This window comes from Schistocerca serialis, chromosome 8 (genome assembly GCF_023864345.2).
Source record: "Schistocerca serialis cubense isolate TAMUIC-IGC-003099 chromosome 8, iqSchSeri2.2, whole genome shotgun sequence".
NCBI lineage: Eukaryota > Metazoa > Arthropoda > Insecta > Orthoptera > Acrididae > Schistocerca > Schistocerca serialis.
The window spans coordinates 128,267,718-128,285,189 of record NC_064645.1 but is presented as its reverse complement, the minus strand read 5'-3'; the positions used below and the strand labels follow the sequence as shown (position 1 = coordinate 128,285,189).

The 17,472-nt window shown below is 46.9% G+C and overlaps 1 protein-coding gene across 1 annotated transcript in view; it reads left to right on the top strand.

Annotated features, from left to right (window-relative positions):
• The first annotated feature begins 2,304 nt into the window (after window positions 1-2,304).
• Window positions 2,305-17,472, top strand: part of LOC126416869 (muscarinic acetylcholine receptor M4-like) — an 86,833-nt gene continuing 71,665 nt past the window's right edge. The window contains exon 1 of the mRNA XM_050084753.1: window positions 2,305-2,439. Coding sequence (XP_049940710.1) covers window positions 2,305-2,439 — 135 coding nt within the window. The remainder of the gene's footprint in view (window positions 2,440-17,472) is intronic.

The window sequence follows — 17,472 nt, the reverse complement described above, 5'->3', positions numbered from 1 at the left end:
TGTTTCAGAACTTGTGATTGCATTTTTTCGTTAACTTTTTATCGTACTGGGATCTCGAGTTGATGCTATTCGGTACATGCGTGTTTTGTCAGTTTGCCTAGTCTTTGGGAACCGATTTGCATATCAATCTACAGTCTTTCAGAGAGCATTCAAGTGTCTTCTGATCAGATACAGTTTTCATTAATATTATCAAGTTGGTGATACAGGGAAACCTAGAAATTGTTGGCATATTTCTATTTCCGTTTTTCATTAAAATGATTGTGGATAAGTACAACCTCAATTCAAATTTAGTGACTGAGACCAAATAAATTAGTATATTTGACAATAACTTTGCTCGCTCCATCATCTCCTCTCACAACATTCTGATGAGGTGACCCTTATATATACAAGCAGGTGACAAGTGGCAGTGCTCCATGGGGTCACATGCTTTTTTAGTTTACCTGTGCTAGGCATCGTTAATTCTCCAATTAATATACAAAGGTGACTTACTAATATTTTTCCCCCGCAGTCGACCCCATACTTACTATTTACATTTACGAAAATCAACATTTTTGTCTTAGACACTTTTCTGAAAATTAAACATTTATTTCATGGTAATTATTTATACATCTGTCCTTGTTATTTGTTCAAGTGATGAGGAACGAAGATAACACAGTTTTAGATGTTTTTGTTGGTGTGGTAAAGCTGAAAATATATAGCCACTGCAACGCCACTAGACATTTCTCACACCGTGCATTACTTTGCTTTCTACTTGCTTTACACACTACACAATTTCTGGAGAGTGTTTTCTCGATAGGATTGCGGGAGAGGGAGGGTGGGGGGAGCGGGTGGGAGGGGGAAGGGATAAAACTAACAAAACATGAAAACCATTGCTTGTAACTCGCAAAATATCGAAACCAATTGAGTATTTTATATACTACTAAATTGATCGATTTCTGATATTTCCAGTGGTACGTAACATATCATGCCATCTGTTAACAGAGGAGAAGAAACACTAAGAAGAAGCTATAGACACTCGGCCCGTCTCACAGCCGGCAATATAAAAACGGGCTCGAAATGTGTATAATCCAACGATTTAAATCTTTACCTTGGCTTAAATCATTATCATTGCCGTTCGTTTGATAGTAAACGTTGGTGCCGTTGGAAGTGATAATTTACATCTTACGACTACCAACTGAAATGCAGGAGGATCTGCAACGAATTGACGCATGGTGCAGGGAATGGCAATTGAATCTCAATGCAGACAAGTGTAATGTGCCGAGAATACATAGAAAGAAAGATCCTTTATCATTTAGCTGCAATATAGCAAGTCAGCAACTGGAAGCAGTTAATTGCGTAAATTATCTGGGTGTAGGAATTGGGAGTGATTTGAAATGCAGTGACCATATAAAATTAAACGTCGATAAAGCAGATGCCAGACTGAGATTCATAGGAAGAATCCTAAGGAAATGCAGTACACTTGTTCACCCACTGCTTGAATACTGCTCACCGCGGTGGAATCCGTACCAGATTGGGTTGATAGAAGAGATAGGGAGGATCCAACAGAGAGCAGCGCGCTTCGTTACAGGATCATTTAGTAATCGTGAAAGCGTTACGGAGATGATAGATAAACTCCAGTGGAAGACTCTGCAAGAGAGACGCTCAGTAGCTCGGTACGGGCTTTTGTTGAAGTTTCGATAACATACCTTCACCGAGGAGTCAAGCAGTATATTGCTCCCTTCTGCGTATATCTCGCGAAGGGACCATGAGCATAAATCAGAGAGATTAGAGCCCACACAGAGGCATACCGACAATCTTTCTCTCCACGAACAATACGAGACTGGAATAGAAGGGAGAACCGATAGAGGTACTCAAAGTACCCTCCGCCACACACCGTCAGGTGGCTTGCGGAGCATGGATGTAGATGTAGATGTAGACAGATCTGCCGTAAGGAAGAAATTTAGTCAGCTTATTCAAGTATGTAATCCGTGATCGCTCTAGTCGCACTGCGTCCTCTGGCTGGGCGTCGTTAGCAAGGGAAACGAGGCGCAGCACTGGGGAGGCGCTGCCGCGCCCCGGGCATCACGCAGACAGGGTTTCACCGGCGCCGCTCGCCACGCATAATCGCGCGTCCAGCTGTCGGGGGCCACGCGTACCAACTTCCTCCTTCCTCCCGGCAGCCGCGGTCTGTTTTCCACCCCCCCCCCCCCCCCCTGCCCTTCCCTCCCATCGACCACACGACGTTTTTTGTTTATTGCACGGTGGCCGTGCCCGATGCCTGCGAGCTTGATTGAAATCACGCATCGCGGGAACGATTCCGGCGTGATGGAGATCGTTTCGGCAGATAGGGGCGGCCGGGCGGAAGCCGTCGCGGCACCGCCGCCTCCTGGGGGCCGGACGCTGTCCACTCCACCCCCAGCGCCTCCGCCTCCGCCCCCGCCCCCGCCCGCCCCCGCCTTGGTAACGCAATTTTATTCCCCGGCAGTAATTAACGCTGGCCCGCGCGCCGTGCCGTACCCGCACATTCTTAACACGTTTACGGCGCGCGCGTCCCGGCGGACCTCGGCGCCAGCCACGCGGACCGCAGCATTTTTCTTGGCCTCGGGCGGCCGACCCCTACGCCCACGTAACTATTTTTAACGTTAGGGAGCCGCCGTCCGTCGCAAAGTCAATTTTTTCAGCGTTTCCGTTACGGACGCCTCGTTAAAATCTGCCTTAATCCGGTTTACCGCGGACGGCGGGCGACGGTGCGCTTAACGCGATAAACACCGCCTTCGAACCCTCGGAAGTAATGGTGCGTGCGCACCTTCTTCGAAAATACCGAGACTGTGCGGAAATCTGCAAATTGTGTTAACTACACGAGCCGGTCAAGGTCGTATTACTGCTTTGTAAATGTTTTACGTGATCGGTGTCCGTAGCATGGACAGGTTTGAAAAATGCCACGAAGGCCTGCTGTTTAGGTGATACTGTTAAACAAAACTGAATCCGATTGGGTATTTCCGTATCCAGCGCTCAATCTAACAAGGGGAGGCCGCCAATTGTGAAATTCAGATTCGATTCATACTGCGCATAATAAAAGCCCATGCCCAGAGGTGTAATGTGGCAAAGCACCAAGATGCACTTCTCAGCCGTCGTCGAGAAAATCGACAGTTAAAAGAAACCGTTGCGGTGAAATACTCTCGATGATTAAAAATTTTCTACAGCGTCGTGGCGCAGCGGTAAGCGCTCGGGTTCGTAATCCGAAGGTCGCCGGATCGAATCTCGCGCCAGTTTTTCCACGACAAACGACTTTCAACAACTTATTATATGCATAATTGTTGCAACTGATTATATATATATATATATATATATATATATATATAATGCCCGGCAATCAGTTGCAACAATTATGCATATAATAAGTTGTTGAAAGTCGTTTGTCGTGGAAAAACTGGCGACTTCGAACATCTTTATGTTTTCCGCAGACAAAGTTGTATTTCACAAATGTTATTAATTGTCTTCATAATGTTAACCACTTATAGTTAACGGAAGACGTATAGCGTAAGTCAAACGTTCGAATTAGAATAGAGACCCCACGAACACAAATTTGCTGTGGCAGGTATGAAATATAAACTCCGTTACTCGCGCGTTAGACCTGAAGGACAGATGTTGAATGGGCCGAAACGAGCCGCCGCAGTAACAGCGTAGTTGCCTGCTAACTTCGAAAGAAGGTAGATGCGGTCCCTAGCGCAACTTATAACATCGTCGAAAATCAGTGCGGACGGGAGAGCTTTGGTACACCCTGTTAAAAAAACGGAAAAATGGAGGCGGTACATTTGGAGAGCGATCCATATATATATATATATATATATATATATATATATATATATATATATATATATATATGAATTACAAAAAACTAATAATAAAAAAAAATTGCATGGCGCGAGATTCGATCCGGCGACCTTCGGATTATGAACCCGATCGCTTACCACTGCGCCACGACGCTGCAGAAAAATATAAATCGTAGAGAGTATTTCACCGCAACAGTTTCTTTTAACTGTCGATTTTCTCGACAACGGCTGAGAAGTGCAACTTGGTGCTTTGCCACATGACACCTCTGGCCATGAGCTTTTATTATGCGCAGTATGAATCGAATCTGAATTTCAGAATTGGCGGCCTCCCCTTGTAAGACTTCTTAAGCATTTCGATCCCCTGAGCACAGACCAGTTGTCTATACATGTCTCCCACCTAACTTTGCCACCTCATATGTTAAGTTGGAGCAAAAGTACATGCCTTTCTTTTCGTACGTCCAACGAACACCACAGATACACGTGAAGGAACTTCGTTGAAGACTGTTCGACAGAGAGCGGAAAAGCTGAAAATCTGGGGGAGCTAGCTCAGGTAAAGAAAGATGTGTGTGAATGACTTTCTCACCCAACTCATACATATTGTTCTGTGTCAGTCTAGCAGAATGTGGACGGCCGACAACGTGGAGCAGTACCACTTCACGCAGTCTTCCTGGTCGTTGTTCTTGGACTGCAACTTCGGGACGTCTCAGCTGTCGACAATAACTGTCACCTGTGATGGTGACACCACACCGTCGCTGTTACACCAGACGTATAACAATATCTTTTCAGGGTGTTTTGCTGTTTAGTGTGGGCTGAAACATTCCTTTCTTTTCTTTTGTGGGTTATCAGTCTTCTGACTGGTTTGATGCGGCCCGCCACGAACTCCTCTCCTGTGCCAACCTCTTCATCTCGGAGTAGCATCTGCAACATATGTCCTCAATTATTTGCTGGACGTATTTCAATCTCTGTTTTCCTCTACAGTTTTTGCCCTCTACAGCTCCCTCTAGTATCGAGGAAATCATTCCCTGATCTCTTATCATCATGCCCCTTCTCCTTGTCAGTTTTTTCAACAAATTCCTTTCCTCTCCAATTCTGCGCAGAACCTGCTCATCCCTTACATTATCAGTCCACCTAATTTTCAACATTCTTCTGTAGCACCATATCTCAAATGCTCCGATTCTGTTCTGTTCCGGTTTTCCACCTTGTTTCAAAACTCCACTAAGTATGTACTCCAGACTTACATTCTCAGAAATTTATTCATCAAACTAAGGCCTAAGTTTTCCTTATGTTAGCATTAAGTCACAATTTCTCGGCACTAATAATGACACAGGAAATGAATAGTCGCCGTTGTTCACGACCTTATTGGTAACGAGCAAGCGGAGATGCACTTTTTTTTCTTAGACGTGATTTCTTAACATTCCGCAATGCAGAGAAACGTCGCACGATGCTGGAATGATCGCAGTTCATCACAGCGATCGTCCTGAACGTGGAGAGTCACTAACGTCAACACGATTCTCCTTCAGAAGAGAAAGTCATTTTCTTGCTGTGTTCTGTCCAATAGCATTATCCTCATACAGAAGTTTCTGGCTGCCATCGCTGTTCTCACCCCTCTACTAAAGTCAAACGGAAGAATACGTCGGAAATGTTCCGATTTCTCCACTTGGCATTCCATTTTCAAGCGTGCACATCTCCACTCACAACCTCCAAATGACAAAATGACAGTACGTGAACTGAGAAAGCAGCAGCGAACTACAAATAAAAGTTGACAATCGATAAATAGACCCATAGCAACCCGAATACCAACATCCAAAACAAAAACGCTATGAGCCCGCATCTCGTGGTCGTGCGGTAGCGTTCTCGCTTCCCACGCCCGGGTTCCCGGGTTCGATTCCCGGCGGGGTCAGGGATTTTCTCTGCCTCGTGATGGCTGGGTGTTGTGTGATGTCCTTAGGTTAGTTAGGTTTAAGTAGTTCTAAGTTCTAGGGGACTGAGGACCATAGATGTTAAGTCCCATAGTGCTCAGAGCCATTTGAACCATTTGAAAAACGCTATGAATTACGCACGAACCTAATATACACGAAATGAAACAAAATTTGAAATATGCAGTCGGGCAGGGAGCACCTGTGTCAGGGGCTCATACAAAGGGCAGGAATGCACAATCCATAAATGTAAACAAACATCACTTTCAACAAAAACTTACTTTTTTTTATTAAAATTTTCTCGGGCTTCCGGCCGCGTCAGGTGGTTAAAATCCCACGAGCTTTCGACCGAGGTCTCCCCGGTCATTGTTAAGTGGTAAGACGTACTGGTTTGTCGCCGTGGCCGCGTCGTTATATAGCCGCACTGCTGGCTGTGACGTCACTGGTGCTCTCTTCCTCGCCATATTTGGTAATGTTTATTTGTTGTCCGCGGCTGGAAGCCCGAGAAAATTTTAATTCATATCGCCGCGAAACCATGCATTCATACATTACCTTTTTTTTTCTACCGAAATGAAAACTAGACGTACAATTAGTGATTGGTTTCACTGCTCTGAATCTTATACCTTCTGGAATGTTTAGAGTTTGAGTACTGGGAACGGTGCCACAGTTTCTTCCGTAATGCTGAAACGCGTAATGCTGGTTGCTTACACTGCCCTGAAGTCCGCTGTACGGAACCCTTCCTGTGTGCATTACAGCAGTAGCTGTGGCGTTGTTTTCTAAAGTCTGCGTGTTTCAGATGGAGTGAGGTTTAGAACAGTCACTACTTGTACTTGTAGTTTTTATTTCCACAGAAAAACATACTTGTGCCATTAAGAATCAAAATAAATTAAAAATTAAAATAATAAAAGAACATAACTTTGTGTTGAAAGTGATGTTTGAATTCCTGGCCATTGTCTGATGACATAGTTGCGGGCCTGACCAATTGTATTTTCCACATTTTGTTTCCTTTCGGAAATATATGAGGTGGCAGAGTTAGGTGGGACCCCGAGACTACTCACCTTTCTTGGGATGACCTCACCCAAATGTACAGTGTGAACCTGAGTTCCACACACAAAGCTTTCGGTGTACGTCCAGGGATGTTCCATAGCATTTCTGTATAAGAACCCATGGCAGCAGGTGGATCGTTACGAAGTATTAATTACATATTATTCGGTGTGCTGACCACACGCCCCTCCATGTCCGCAGCCAGTGACGCCTGTGGGCTGAGGGTGACACGGTGGCAGTTCGGTACCGTTGGGCCTTCATGGCGTGTTCGGGCGGAATTTCTTTAGTTTCTATTCGGTTTGTTACCGCAGTTACATTTGTTTCTGTGAAAATACTTTCACAGCTGTGAAGAAACCTGTAAAGTTTAATTGTTCTAACACGGAAGGATCCGATTTCCCGTAGGCACCTACATATAGATGGTAAATACTGTGGTGCGGTTGCCGGCGATGCGGGGGTGTTCATTGCACAAAAGCGTGTAATCAGAATAACAGCTGGAGCTCATCCAAGATCATCGTACATACACTTATTTAAAGAGCTAGAGATCTTCACTGTAGCCTCACAATATATATATTCACTTATGAAATTTGTTATTAACAATCCGAACGAATTCAAAAGTAATAGCAGTGTACATGGCTACAACACTAGGAGAAAGGATGATCTTCACTACTCAAGGTTGAATCTAACTTTGCCTCAGAAGGGGTAAATTATGCTGACACAAAAGTCTTTGGTCACTTACCTAATAGCATCAAAAGTCTGACAGATAGCCATATAGCATTTAAAAGGAAATTAAAAGAATTTCTTAATGGAAACTCCTTCTACTCATTAGATGAATTTTTGGATGTAGTAAGTGGGTAATTTTCCCAACCCCGACAACAACAACAAAAAAAAAATTAAAAATATTAAGTGTCATGTAATATTTTGTGTAATGTAATATCTTGTATGAACACTTTTTATTAACCTGACACGTTCCACTTCATTACGAAGTGTCGTATTTATGATCTATGGAACAAGTACTAATCTAATCTAATCTAATCAAACAGACAACCGGAACCAAGACCGAAACAAGAGTATACGCATCACGAAACACCGAAACTCAACTGTAGTAAACGAAACTCTTGCGGCAAGCGCCTGATTTGCCGTGCTACCACAGAGCCTCACGCGAGACATGTCGCTCGTCCAGCAACCTGCAAGTCCGAAGAGCTACGTGAGATATGTTCCTGTCACCCCAGCCCATGCTCGTACTAAGAGGCAAGTTGCATGATGCAGTAACGATGACGGAAAAAATCGCAACACCAAAAAGTAATTAATGTAGAGCAACGATATTTAAGCGATCAACATTCCAAGATCACAGGATAATGTAAACGCGAGGTAAGTTATTGCAAATATGAAATGCCGGTAGGCCAATAACCGGTGTAGCTTCCAGAATGTTGAATCCAAGCATGCAGATGTGGATGCATGTGTTGTGCGGGTTCCAGATGTCAGTTAGTGGGATGCAGTTCCATGCCTGTTGCACTTGATCGGTCAGTACTGGGACTATTGGTGCTGTATGTGAATGACCTTGAGTTGTCGCCCGATGATGTCCAGTATTTGCTGCACTGGAGACAGACCTGGTGATCGAGCAGGCCAAGACAACATGTCGACGCTCTGTGGAGCATGCTGGGTTATCACAGCGGTATGTGGACGAGTGTTGTGCTGTTGGAAAACCTCCTGAAATGCTGTTCATGAATGACAGCACAACAGGTCGAATCACCAGATTAACGTACAGTGTCGCAGTCAAGTTGCGAGAGGCAACCACGAGAGTGCGCCTGCTGTCATATGAAATCCCACTCCAGATCTTAACTCCAGGTGTAGTTCCAGTGTATCTCGCATGCACACAGGTTGGTTGCAGACCCTGAACTAGACTCATTCTAACCAACACACGGCCATTATACCGAGGCGGAACCAGCTTTCACCACAAAACACAACGCAGTTCCACCCTGCCCTCTCATGGGCTCTCGCTTGACACCACTGAAGCTGCAAATGGCGGTAGTATTGGGTCAGCGGAATGCGCGCTACATGGCGTCTGTCTCGGAGCTGGCCTTGAAGTAAACAATTTGTAACAGTTCATTGTGTCCCTGATCTAAGCAAATTGCTGCGCCATCTGGGACTGGCTCGAAGTTGTTCCGATGCCTTCCCACCCGGAACAGCCAAGTAGTAGCACACTTTCTTCCATTAAAAACATCTGCCAATATCTATTAGCTTCTTCTTAAATTTTTAAATTGCTCTGTTTTCTTTTCCTCTCCGGCCGGGATGGCCGAGCGGTTCTAGGCGTTACAGTCTGGAACCGCGCGACTGCTAAGGTCGCAGGTTCGAATCCTGCCTCGGGCATGGATGTGTGTGATGTCCTTAAGTTAGTTAGGTTTAAGTAGTGTTAAGTTCTAGGGGACTGATGACCTCAGAAGTTAAGTCCCATAATGTTCAGAGCCATTTGAACAATTTTTTTTTTCTTTTCCTCAATTTATGTTCATTTTATTCAGTACCAACTCATTATTGCCACTCTTGTTTTGCTGCTACATGCAAAATTGTAAAATGTACGACCTGCTTCTTAAAATAGACAGCAGGTCTTTCACTATGCAATAAATGAAATGAAATGTCCCTGTAGTGCCAACTGCTGCACAAAGTCCTGTTGCAGATGCAGCACGATGCACCAGAGCACACTATGATCTTCAAAAATGGCTCTGAGCACTATGGGACTCAACATCTGTGCTCATCAGTGCCCCAGAACATAGAACTACTTAAACCTAACTAACCTAAGGACACCACAAACACCCACCCGAGGCAGGATTCGAACCTGCGACCGTAGCCGTCATGCGGTTCCAGACTGAAGCGCCTAGAACCGCACGGCCTCACCGGCCGGCCACTATGATCTTCCTTTTCGATAGTTCTATGTAGTCTTCCGAACCCTGGTCTTCTTGCGACCGTACATTCCCGTGACCATCGCTGCCAGGAATCATGTTCAATGGCTACATTCCTGCCAACTCCTTCTGAAATATAACAAAAGAAACATACATCTTCTCGTAGCCCTATTATGTCGCACAGCTCCTTGGTGTTGCGTTTTTTTCCCGTTAGTATCCCTCCTAAGGGTCATTAGTCGCATTTTTGTAGTGTTTCAGCACATGAGGACACGTGCGCTAGCAACAAGTATTCCGCAGAAAATGCGCCAAGGAAATCTAATACTCTTTTAGCAGTGGCGGGGCCTGAGGATGGCAGTAATATGCCGGCGAAACTCGTCGTAAGATGCAATAAAGACATTCTCAAGATACGGCTGTGTTGGTACTTATTCTCATATATATCATCAGCTGAACTCCCCCGTCCATGCAACAGGATGGACATCCATAAATTAATAAATTCTTACTTGAATAAAAACACATAATTGTCTAGCGCAGTGGGAAAAAAATACTGTCTGCCAGACGCAAGAGTCGAACCCTTAGCCCCGTGTTCTACCCACGTAGGTCTGGAGTCACACCGACGTCAATAATTGACTTGGGTTGGGATAATGAGCTGCGAAAGACCAACGCCTTGTAGACAGGCAGGTGATATTGGCAGACCGATAGACGAGGTACGCCATCTGGCGACGTCACATGCTCATTTGCCATCCACCTTCGAGGTGTTTCCCGACATTTGCGTCTTCTACATCGCTTCGGAGGTTTTTAAACACTGTTAAGAATCACCCTGTGTACAGAACTTTTTTCATTTGACACGAAAGCATGTTGTTAACTCATCAATGAAATGTGAAAAGCAGACTCGCTTCAAAGTATATTCATACGTACGTATATATGTTAAAAGGAAAACTTCGTTTTTTACCCCACTGAACACCTGATCCTTAGTCTCTTCTTCCCCGGCCTTACCGTCACCTGCGCCACCATCTACGTCTGCCCTGACGCCCCTATTCCCTTCGACTTCCTCTCCCACATTGACCGTACCTTCTCCTCCTACGTGATCGCCGCCGACCTCAACATCCATAGTAGTTCCGCCACCCAGTTACGGCGGTGGCATCGGTTCCTCTCCACCCTCCAAGGCGACCTCGTCCCCATTTCCCAACACACATGCCCCGAATCCAACTCCATTCCCGATGTCATCCTCTCCTCCTCTAACCTCCTTGGCCACATAGCGGTGGATGTTTGGACCTCATTGGTAGCGACCATCTCCCTGTCCTCCTCACCGTTTTAGACGGTCGTCGCCCCCACCCCAACCCTCGTAATGACCCTCCCCCGAAGTACGTCCATGACTATTCCCGTGTCGACTGGAATGCCTACCGGGATACCCTCTCCACCCAGGTCGAAGGCCACCCCTTCACCTACCACCACCCTGACGATGTTACCCATGCCGCCTCCTTTCTCCAGCAGACCTTGTCTGAGGCCGTGGAGGCCCACGTCCCTCCTGTCGCCATCCACCCCCACCATCCTACCTTACTCCCACAGGCCGTCCTCCTCCTCCATGAATCCCGCTGTCTCTACCGTGCCTTCCTCCACACGCATGACCCGGACACACTACTATGCCACCGGCCACTTCAGCGACACATCCGAAACTTGTTCGCAGCTAAGAAACGCCGGGACTGGCGACAGACATGCACCCATTTAAATGCTACCCTACCTATAAACTCGTCCCAGTTCTGGTCAGCCTTCCGTCGCCTTACCGAAACTAAACCCTACCCCTACTATCCTCTTCTCCATGATGATCACCCCCTCCCTGACACCCTTAGTAAGGCCAATCACTTTGCCTCCTACCTTTCTGATGTCTTTTCCATCCCTGACGATCCCCAGTTCGATTACTCCCTCTTCCCGGATGTCTGCGATCGAACTGTCACCTCTGTCCCTCCCCTCGCACCTGGTTTCCAGTACTTGGACAACACTGCACACACGGAACTCAATGCCCCTAACACTACATAGGATCTCATTGCTACACTCCGCACGAAACCCAACACCACTCCTGGTCACGATCGTGTCACCTACCGCCACCTTCGTGAAGCTCCTGTCTCTTTCCTCTCCACCCTGGCCAGGCTCTACAATGTAGTCCTGTCCACCGGCTACTACCCTGACCTGTCGAAAACCTCCCGTTTCCTGATGTTCCTTAAACCCGGTAAACCACCGTCTGCCATCTCCTCCTATTGTCCCATCAGCCTTACCTTGGTCTTCAGCAAGATCCTGGAATCCATCCTCACCCGACGCATCCACCAGCATCTCCAACAGCTCCGCCTCCTTCCCATTATCCAGTGTGGCTTTCGGCCATCCTGCTCTTCCGATGATCTTCTCCTCCACCTCACTCATCTCCTTTCCGAACAGCTTAATTCCCGTCGCTCCGCAATCTTCCTCTCCCTGGACCTCGAACGTGCCTATGACCACGTATGGCATTTCAGTCTCCTCTTCAAGCTCCAAACCTTCGCCCTTCTCATTAACTACGTCCGTCTGATCGGCTCCTTTCTCTCCCAATGTCCTTCCTACGTCACCATCCATAACACAGATTCCTACACCTCTTTTCCCTCCGCCAGTGCGCCCCAAGGCTCCGTCCTCTCCCACCTTCTGTACCTTTTGTATACGGCGGACATGCCACCGCCGTCACCCCCCGTCCACCTTCTCCAGTTTGCCGATGACCCCGCCTTCCTTGCCCTCGCCCCCACCCTGCAGCATCCCCAACACCTTCTCCAATCCCATCTTGACCAGTTCACCGCTTGGTGCAACCAGTGATTGCTCAAGGTCAATCCCTCCAAAACCCAGGCGATCACTGTAGGCAAAACCACCCCTTCCTTCCGTCTCCTTGATTTCTATCTCACCATCTATGGCCGTCCTATCGCCCTCACCCCCACCCTTAAGTACCTTGGCGTCATCCTCGACTGTCGCCTCTCCTGGACCCCCCCATCTCCGGACAATCCAGGCCAAGGCACGCTCCTTTCCTGCCGTACATGGGGTCTGGACCCCTCCACCATCCTCCACACCTATCAATCCCTCATCCTCTGTTACGCCCGTCCAGCTTGGATCTCCGGCCCCCTACCTTTTACAAGTCCCTTCAGATCCTTGAACGCCATGCTCTCCACCTCGCCTATCGCATCTGTCTCCTCTCCCCCATGCGGATCCTGTATGACCTCATTCCATTCCCCCACCTCCTCCTTTTCCTTGAAAGGATACAGATCCTCTACACCTCCCCTATACTTGATCCTCCTCACCCGCTTGTCTCCCCCATCCTCTCCCACCCCCGCCCGCTGCCACACCTGTATTCCCATGTCCCACCTGCTCTCCATCTCTCCACCCTCCTTACCCTCTCCCAAGGTGGCTTCCGCCAGCTCCCCCTCCCTGATGATGCCCTCCTCCCCTCCATCCACCCCTCATACCAACTTTGATCCTCCCTCCCTCTTCCTGTGTTTGCTCCTTTGGGCACCAAAAATGGTTCAAATGGCTCTGAGCACTATGGGACTCAACTGCTGAGGTCATTAGTCCCCTAGAACGTAGAACTAGTTAAACCTAACTAACCTAAGGACATCACAAACATCCATGCCCGAGGCAGGATTCCAACCTGCGACTGTAGCGGTCTTGCGGTTCCAGACTGCAGCGCCTTTAACCGCACGGCCACTTCGGCTGGCTTGGGCACCCTCCCTCCCATCTCTCCCCCTTCTCTCCCTCCTCCATTTCTCCCCACTCCTCCCCCAGGCTTCCCCTCCCCTGTCTCCTCAGCCATTGGCATCTGTTCTCCCCTCTCCCCCCCTCACCCTTCTTCCCCTCTTGGCAGGTCCCCAGACTCGCACACACTAGGTGTACATTCGCGCGCCAGAGATCATCGCCATCAGTGTCTCGTGTGTGCCGTCCTGTTTAGTGTTCAGTGTTCACCGTCCCACTCTATCTTTCACCTGTGCCATCGACAGCTTCAGTGTTTGTGCGTCGTGTCAACAGTTTGTAGTGTGGATTATCGTCGAGTGTGAACGGCTCCGTGTTTGTCTTTATGTGTGTACTGTTTAATTACCCACCGTCATGCAACATATGTGTATTCTTTCTGTTGTTTCTTTGTCTATTCTTTGGCTGAAGAGCAGCTGCTGACAGCCTGCCTGTTGTACGGGGTTAAAAATAACAATAAAGAAAAAAGAACTTCATTTTTTGTCGTTTTTGACGGCTAACAGTATAAAACTTGAAGGGTAAATATCGTAATTGTTGGTTGCTAATTAGTGACTCACTGTGAAGGTCAAACAAAAATAAGAAAAACATACAAGGTTATTCAATGGGGGTGAACCACCGACAAACTTACAGCGGATGTAGTATAGACGAAAACAACAAGAAAAATATCTAGTAAACATTGGCTCTAAAATGCGTACCTTAAGAGCTATGAGCACTTGCTCATCTTCGCTACTGCGAAACATATTACATCAAATGAACAAGTGCCCTAGATCTTCATGTATGTACTTTAGGGATCTTGTTTACTAGACACATTTTTTCCTTGTTTTGATCCACTTGCTCATCTTCGCTACTGTGAAACACGTTTCATCTACTGAAAAGTGCTCGTAGCTCTTAAGGTATGCACTTTAGAGATCTTGTTCACTGGACACATTTGTTTCTTGGTTTGATCCATTCTACTTCCTCCCAGAACATGAAATGCAAAGAGACTGCAGTACAAGAGATTTGTTCCATAATATCTACATCTACATCTACATACATACTCCGCAATCCACCATACGGTGCGTGGCGGAGGGTACCTCGTACCACAACTGGCATCTTCTCTCCCTGTTCCACTCCCAAACAGAACGAGGGAAAAATGACTGCCTATGTGCCTCTGTACGAGCCCTAATCTCTCTTATCTTTGTGGTCTTTCCGCGAAATATAAGTTGGCGGCAGCAAAATTGTACTGCAGTCAGCCTCAAATGCTGTTTCTCTAAATTTCCTCAGTAGCGATTCAAGAAAAGAACGCCTCCTTTCCTCCAGAGACTCCCACCTGAGCTCCTGAAGCATTTCCGTAACACTCGCGTGATGATCAAATCTACCAGTAACAAATCTAGCTGCCCGCCTCTGAATTGCTTCTATGTCCTCCCTCAATCCGACCTCATAGGGATCCCAAACTCTCGAGCAGTACTCAAGAATAGGTCGTATTAGTGTTTTATAAGCGGTCTTCTTTACAGATGAACCACATCTTCCCAAAATTCTACCAATGAACCGAACACGACAATCCGCCTTCCCCACAACTGCCATTACATGCTTGTCCCACTTCATGTTGCTCTGCAACATTACGCCCAAATATTTAATCGACGTGACTGTGTCAAGCACTACACTGCTAATGGAGTATTCAAACATTACGGGATTCTTTTCCCTATTCATCTGCATTAATTTACATTTATCTATATTTAGAGTTAGCTGCCATTCTTTACACCAATCACAAATCCTGTCCAAGTCATATTGTATCCTCCTACAGTCACTCAACGACGACACCTTCCCGTACACCACAGCCTAATCAGCAAACAGCCGCACATTGCTATCCACCCTATCCAAAAGATTTATGTAGATAGAAAACAACAGCGGATCTATCACACATCCCTGGGGCACTCCAGATGATACCCTCACCTCCGATGAACACTCACCATCGATGACAACGGACTGGGTTCTATTACTTAAGAAGTCTTCGAGCCACTCACATATTTGGGAACCAATCCTATATGCTCGTACCTTAGTTAGGAGTCTGCAGTGGGGCACCGAGTCAAACGCTTTCCGGAAGTCAAGAAATATGGCATCCGTACGATACCCTCATCCATGTCTCGTAAGATACCATGTCAAAAAAGTCGCAGGAGCGATGCTTTCTAAAGCCGTGCTGATACATGGACAGCAACTTCTCTGTCTCAAGGAAATTCATTATATTCGAACTGAGAATATGTTCGAGAATCCTGCAACAAGCCGATGTTAAGGATATTGGTCTGTAATTTTGAGGATCCGTCCTTCTACCCTTCGTATATACAGGCGTCACCTGCGCTTTTTTCCAGTCGCTGGGGACTTTAAGTTGGGCAAGAGATTCGCGATAAAGGCAAGCTAAGTAAGGAGCCAACGCAGTAGAGTACTCTCTGTAAAACCGAATTGGAATCCCATCAGGACCTGGCGATTTATTTATTTTCAACCCATTCAGCTGCTTCACAACCCCAGGGATGTCTATCACTATGTCCTCCATACGGGAATCTGTACGGTCCTCCTGCGTAAAAGATTTCTCAGATGCTAAATTTAGAATTTCAGCTTTCGTTTTGCTGTCTTCCGTTGTCAGGCTAGACTGATCGGTGAGTGACTGGTTGAAAGCCTTCGACCCGCTTACCGATTTTGCGTAAGACCAGAATTTCCTTGGGTTTTCAGCAAGATCTTTTGCTAAGGTATGACGATGGTAGTGGTTGTATGCTTCGCGCATAGCTCTTTTTACAGCAGCACGAATCTCTACAAACTTTTGCCTGTCCTCATTCTCCCGATCTTTCTTGTACCGCGAGTGCAACTGTCTTTTCTTCTTGAGCATTCTCCGAATTGCGCTATTAAACCACGATGGGTCTTTTCCGTCCGTAACCCAGTTTTTCGGCACGTACTTCTCCAATGTGTGATTTACAATGTGTTTAAGATTTGCCCATAACTCTTCCACGTCCATCGTACCGGAAGTAAATGAAGTCGATTCATTTACTAAGTGGGATGCTAACAACTGCTTATCTGCTCTTTCTAGTAAGATAAAGGCTTGCTCATTGCTTTTAATGTATGTATTTTAGTGCCGATGTTTACTAGAAAGATTTTCTTGATGTAGTCCATACTACCACCTCTGAAAATTGGTCGGCTGAGTTCTGGTTCACCTTATTTGTTCTGTGGGACATAACTTTTGTATCACCCTGTATTGCGATCTCGACAATACCGTGGGTAAGTGCTAAAAATGCTCGCCGATTTCTGTGTGCGTCTCCTATATCGGGAACGTGACCCCAGTCAATCTCTTGTCCACTGTCCAGGAAGCCACTGTCCAAAGCGCACAGCCCCTGTCTTCCAGCAGGAAGTGCCGGACGCGGAGGGAGGCGTGGCGCCTCGCGAACTCTGCCAGTCGGTGGCCGTAATGGAATAAGTCCCTTCGCTTGCGGGGGCGGCGGCGGCGGCGGCGCGGGCCGTGGTAATCTTTGGCGGAGAAAATCTGCATCTTAATCCTTTCTGTTCGCATTCGCCCCCGGGCGCCCCGGAGCGCTTTGCTCTTCCTTCAACAGTCGGAGAACATTATCGCAGATGACATCACCCCCAACTGCGCTCTGCCCTACCCTTTCGCCGTTTCCTTCCTTTCTGTCGACAGTTTCATCCCTCACTTAATTCATTCTCTTTCTGCTCCGCGGCTCTCACTTAAATGCCGTTTACAGAGGCGCTCCCGACTCAGCCGTAACTGCCTCTTTTACTGCCACCCAAAACACTCTGCCCTAATGCCGAAAAGCTACGAGAAGAGAAATATTAGGACAGCGGCCCCACTAAATGAAGATCTATTCGACTTATTCCGTACAAACAAGGCGCGCAGGGGGCGACTTTTCCGGCAGCGCGGTTTTTCCTAATGCAGTTCCCGCCTCCATAAACCACTTTCAGTTTTCGCCTTACCCGTAATAGGTTCGGCAGGAGAGCACTGGTGGAAACTTTTCTGCGTAATGGCGAAAGGGTTTCTCAGTGGAGGTAGACATAATTATCTTCACGCCGAATGAATTTAAA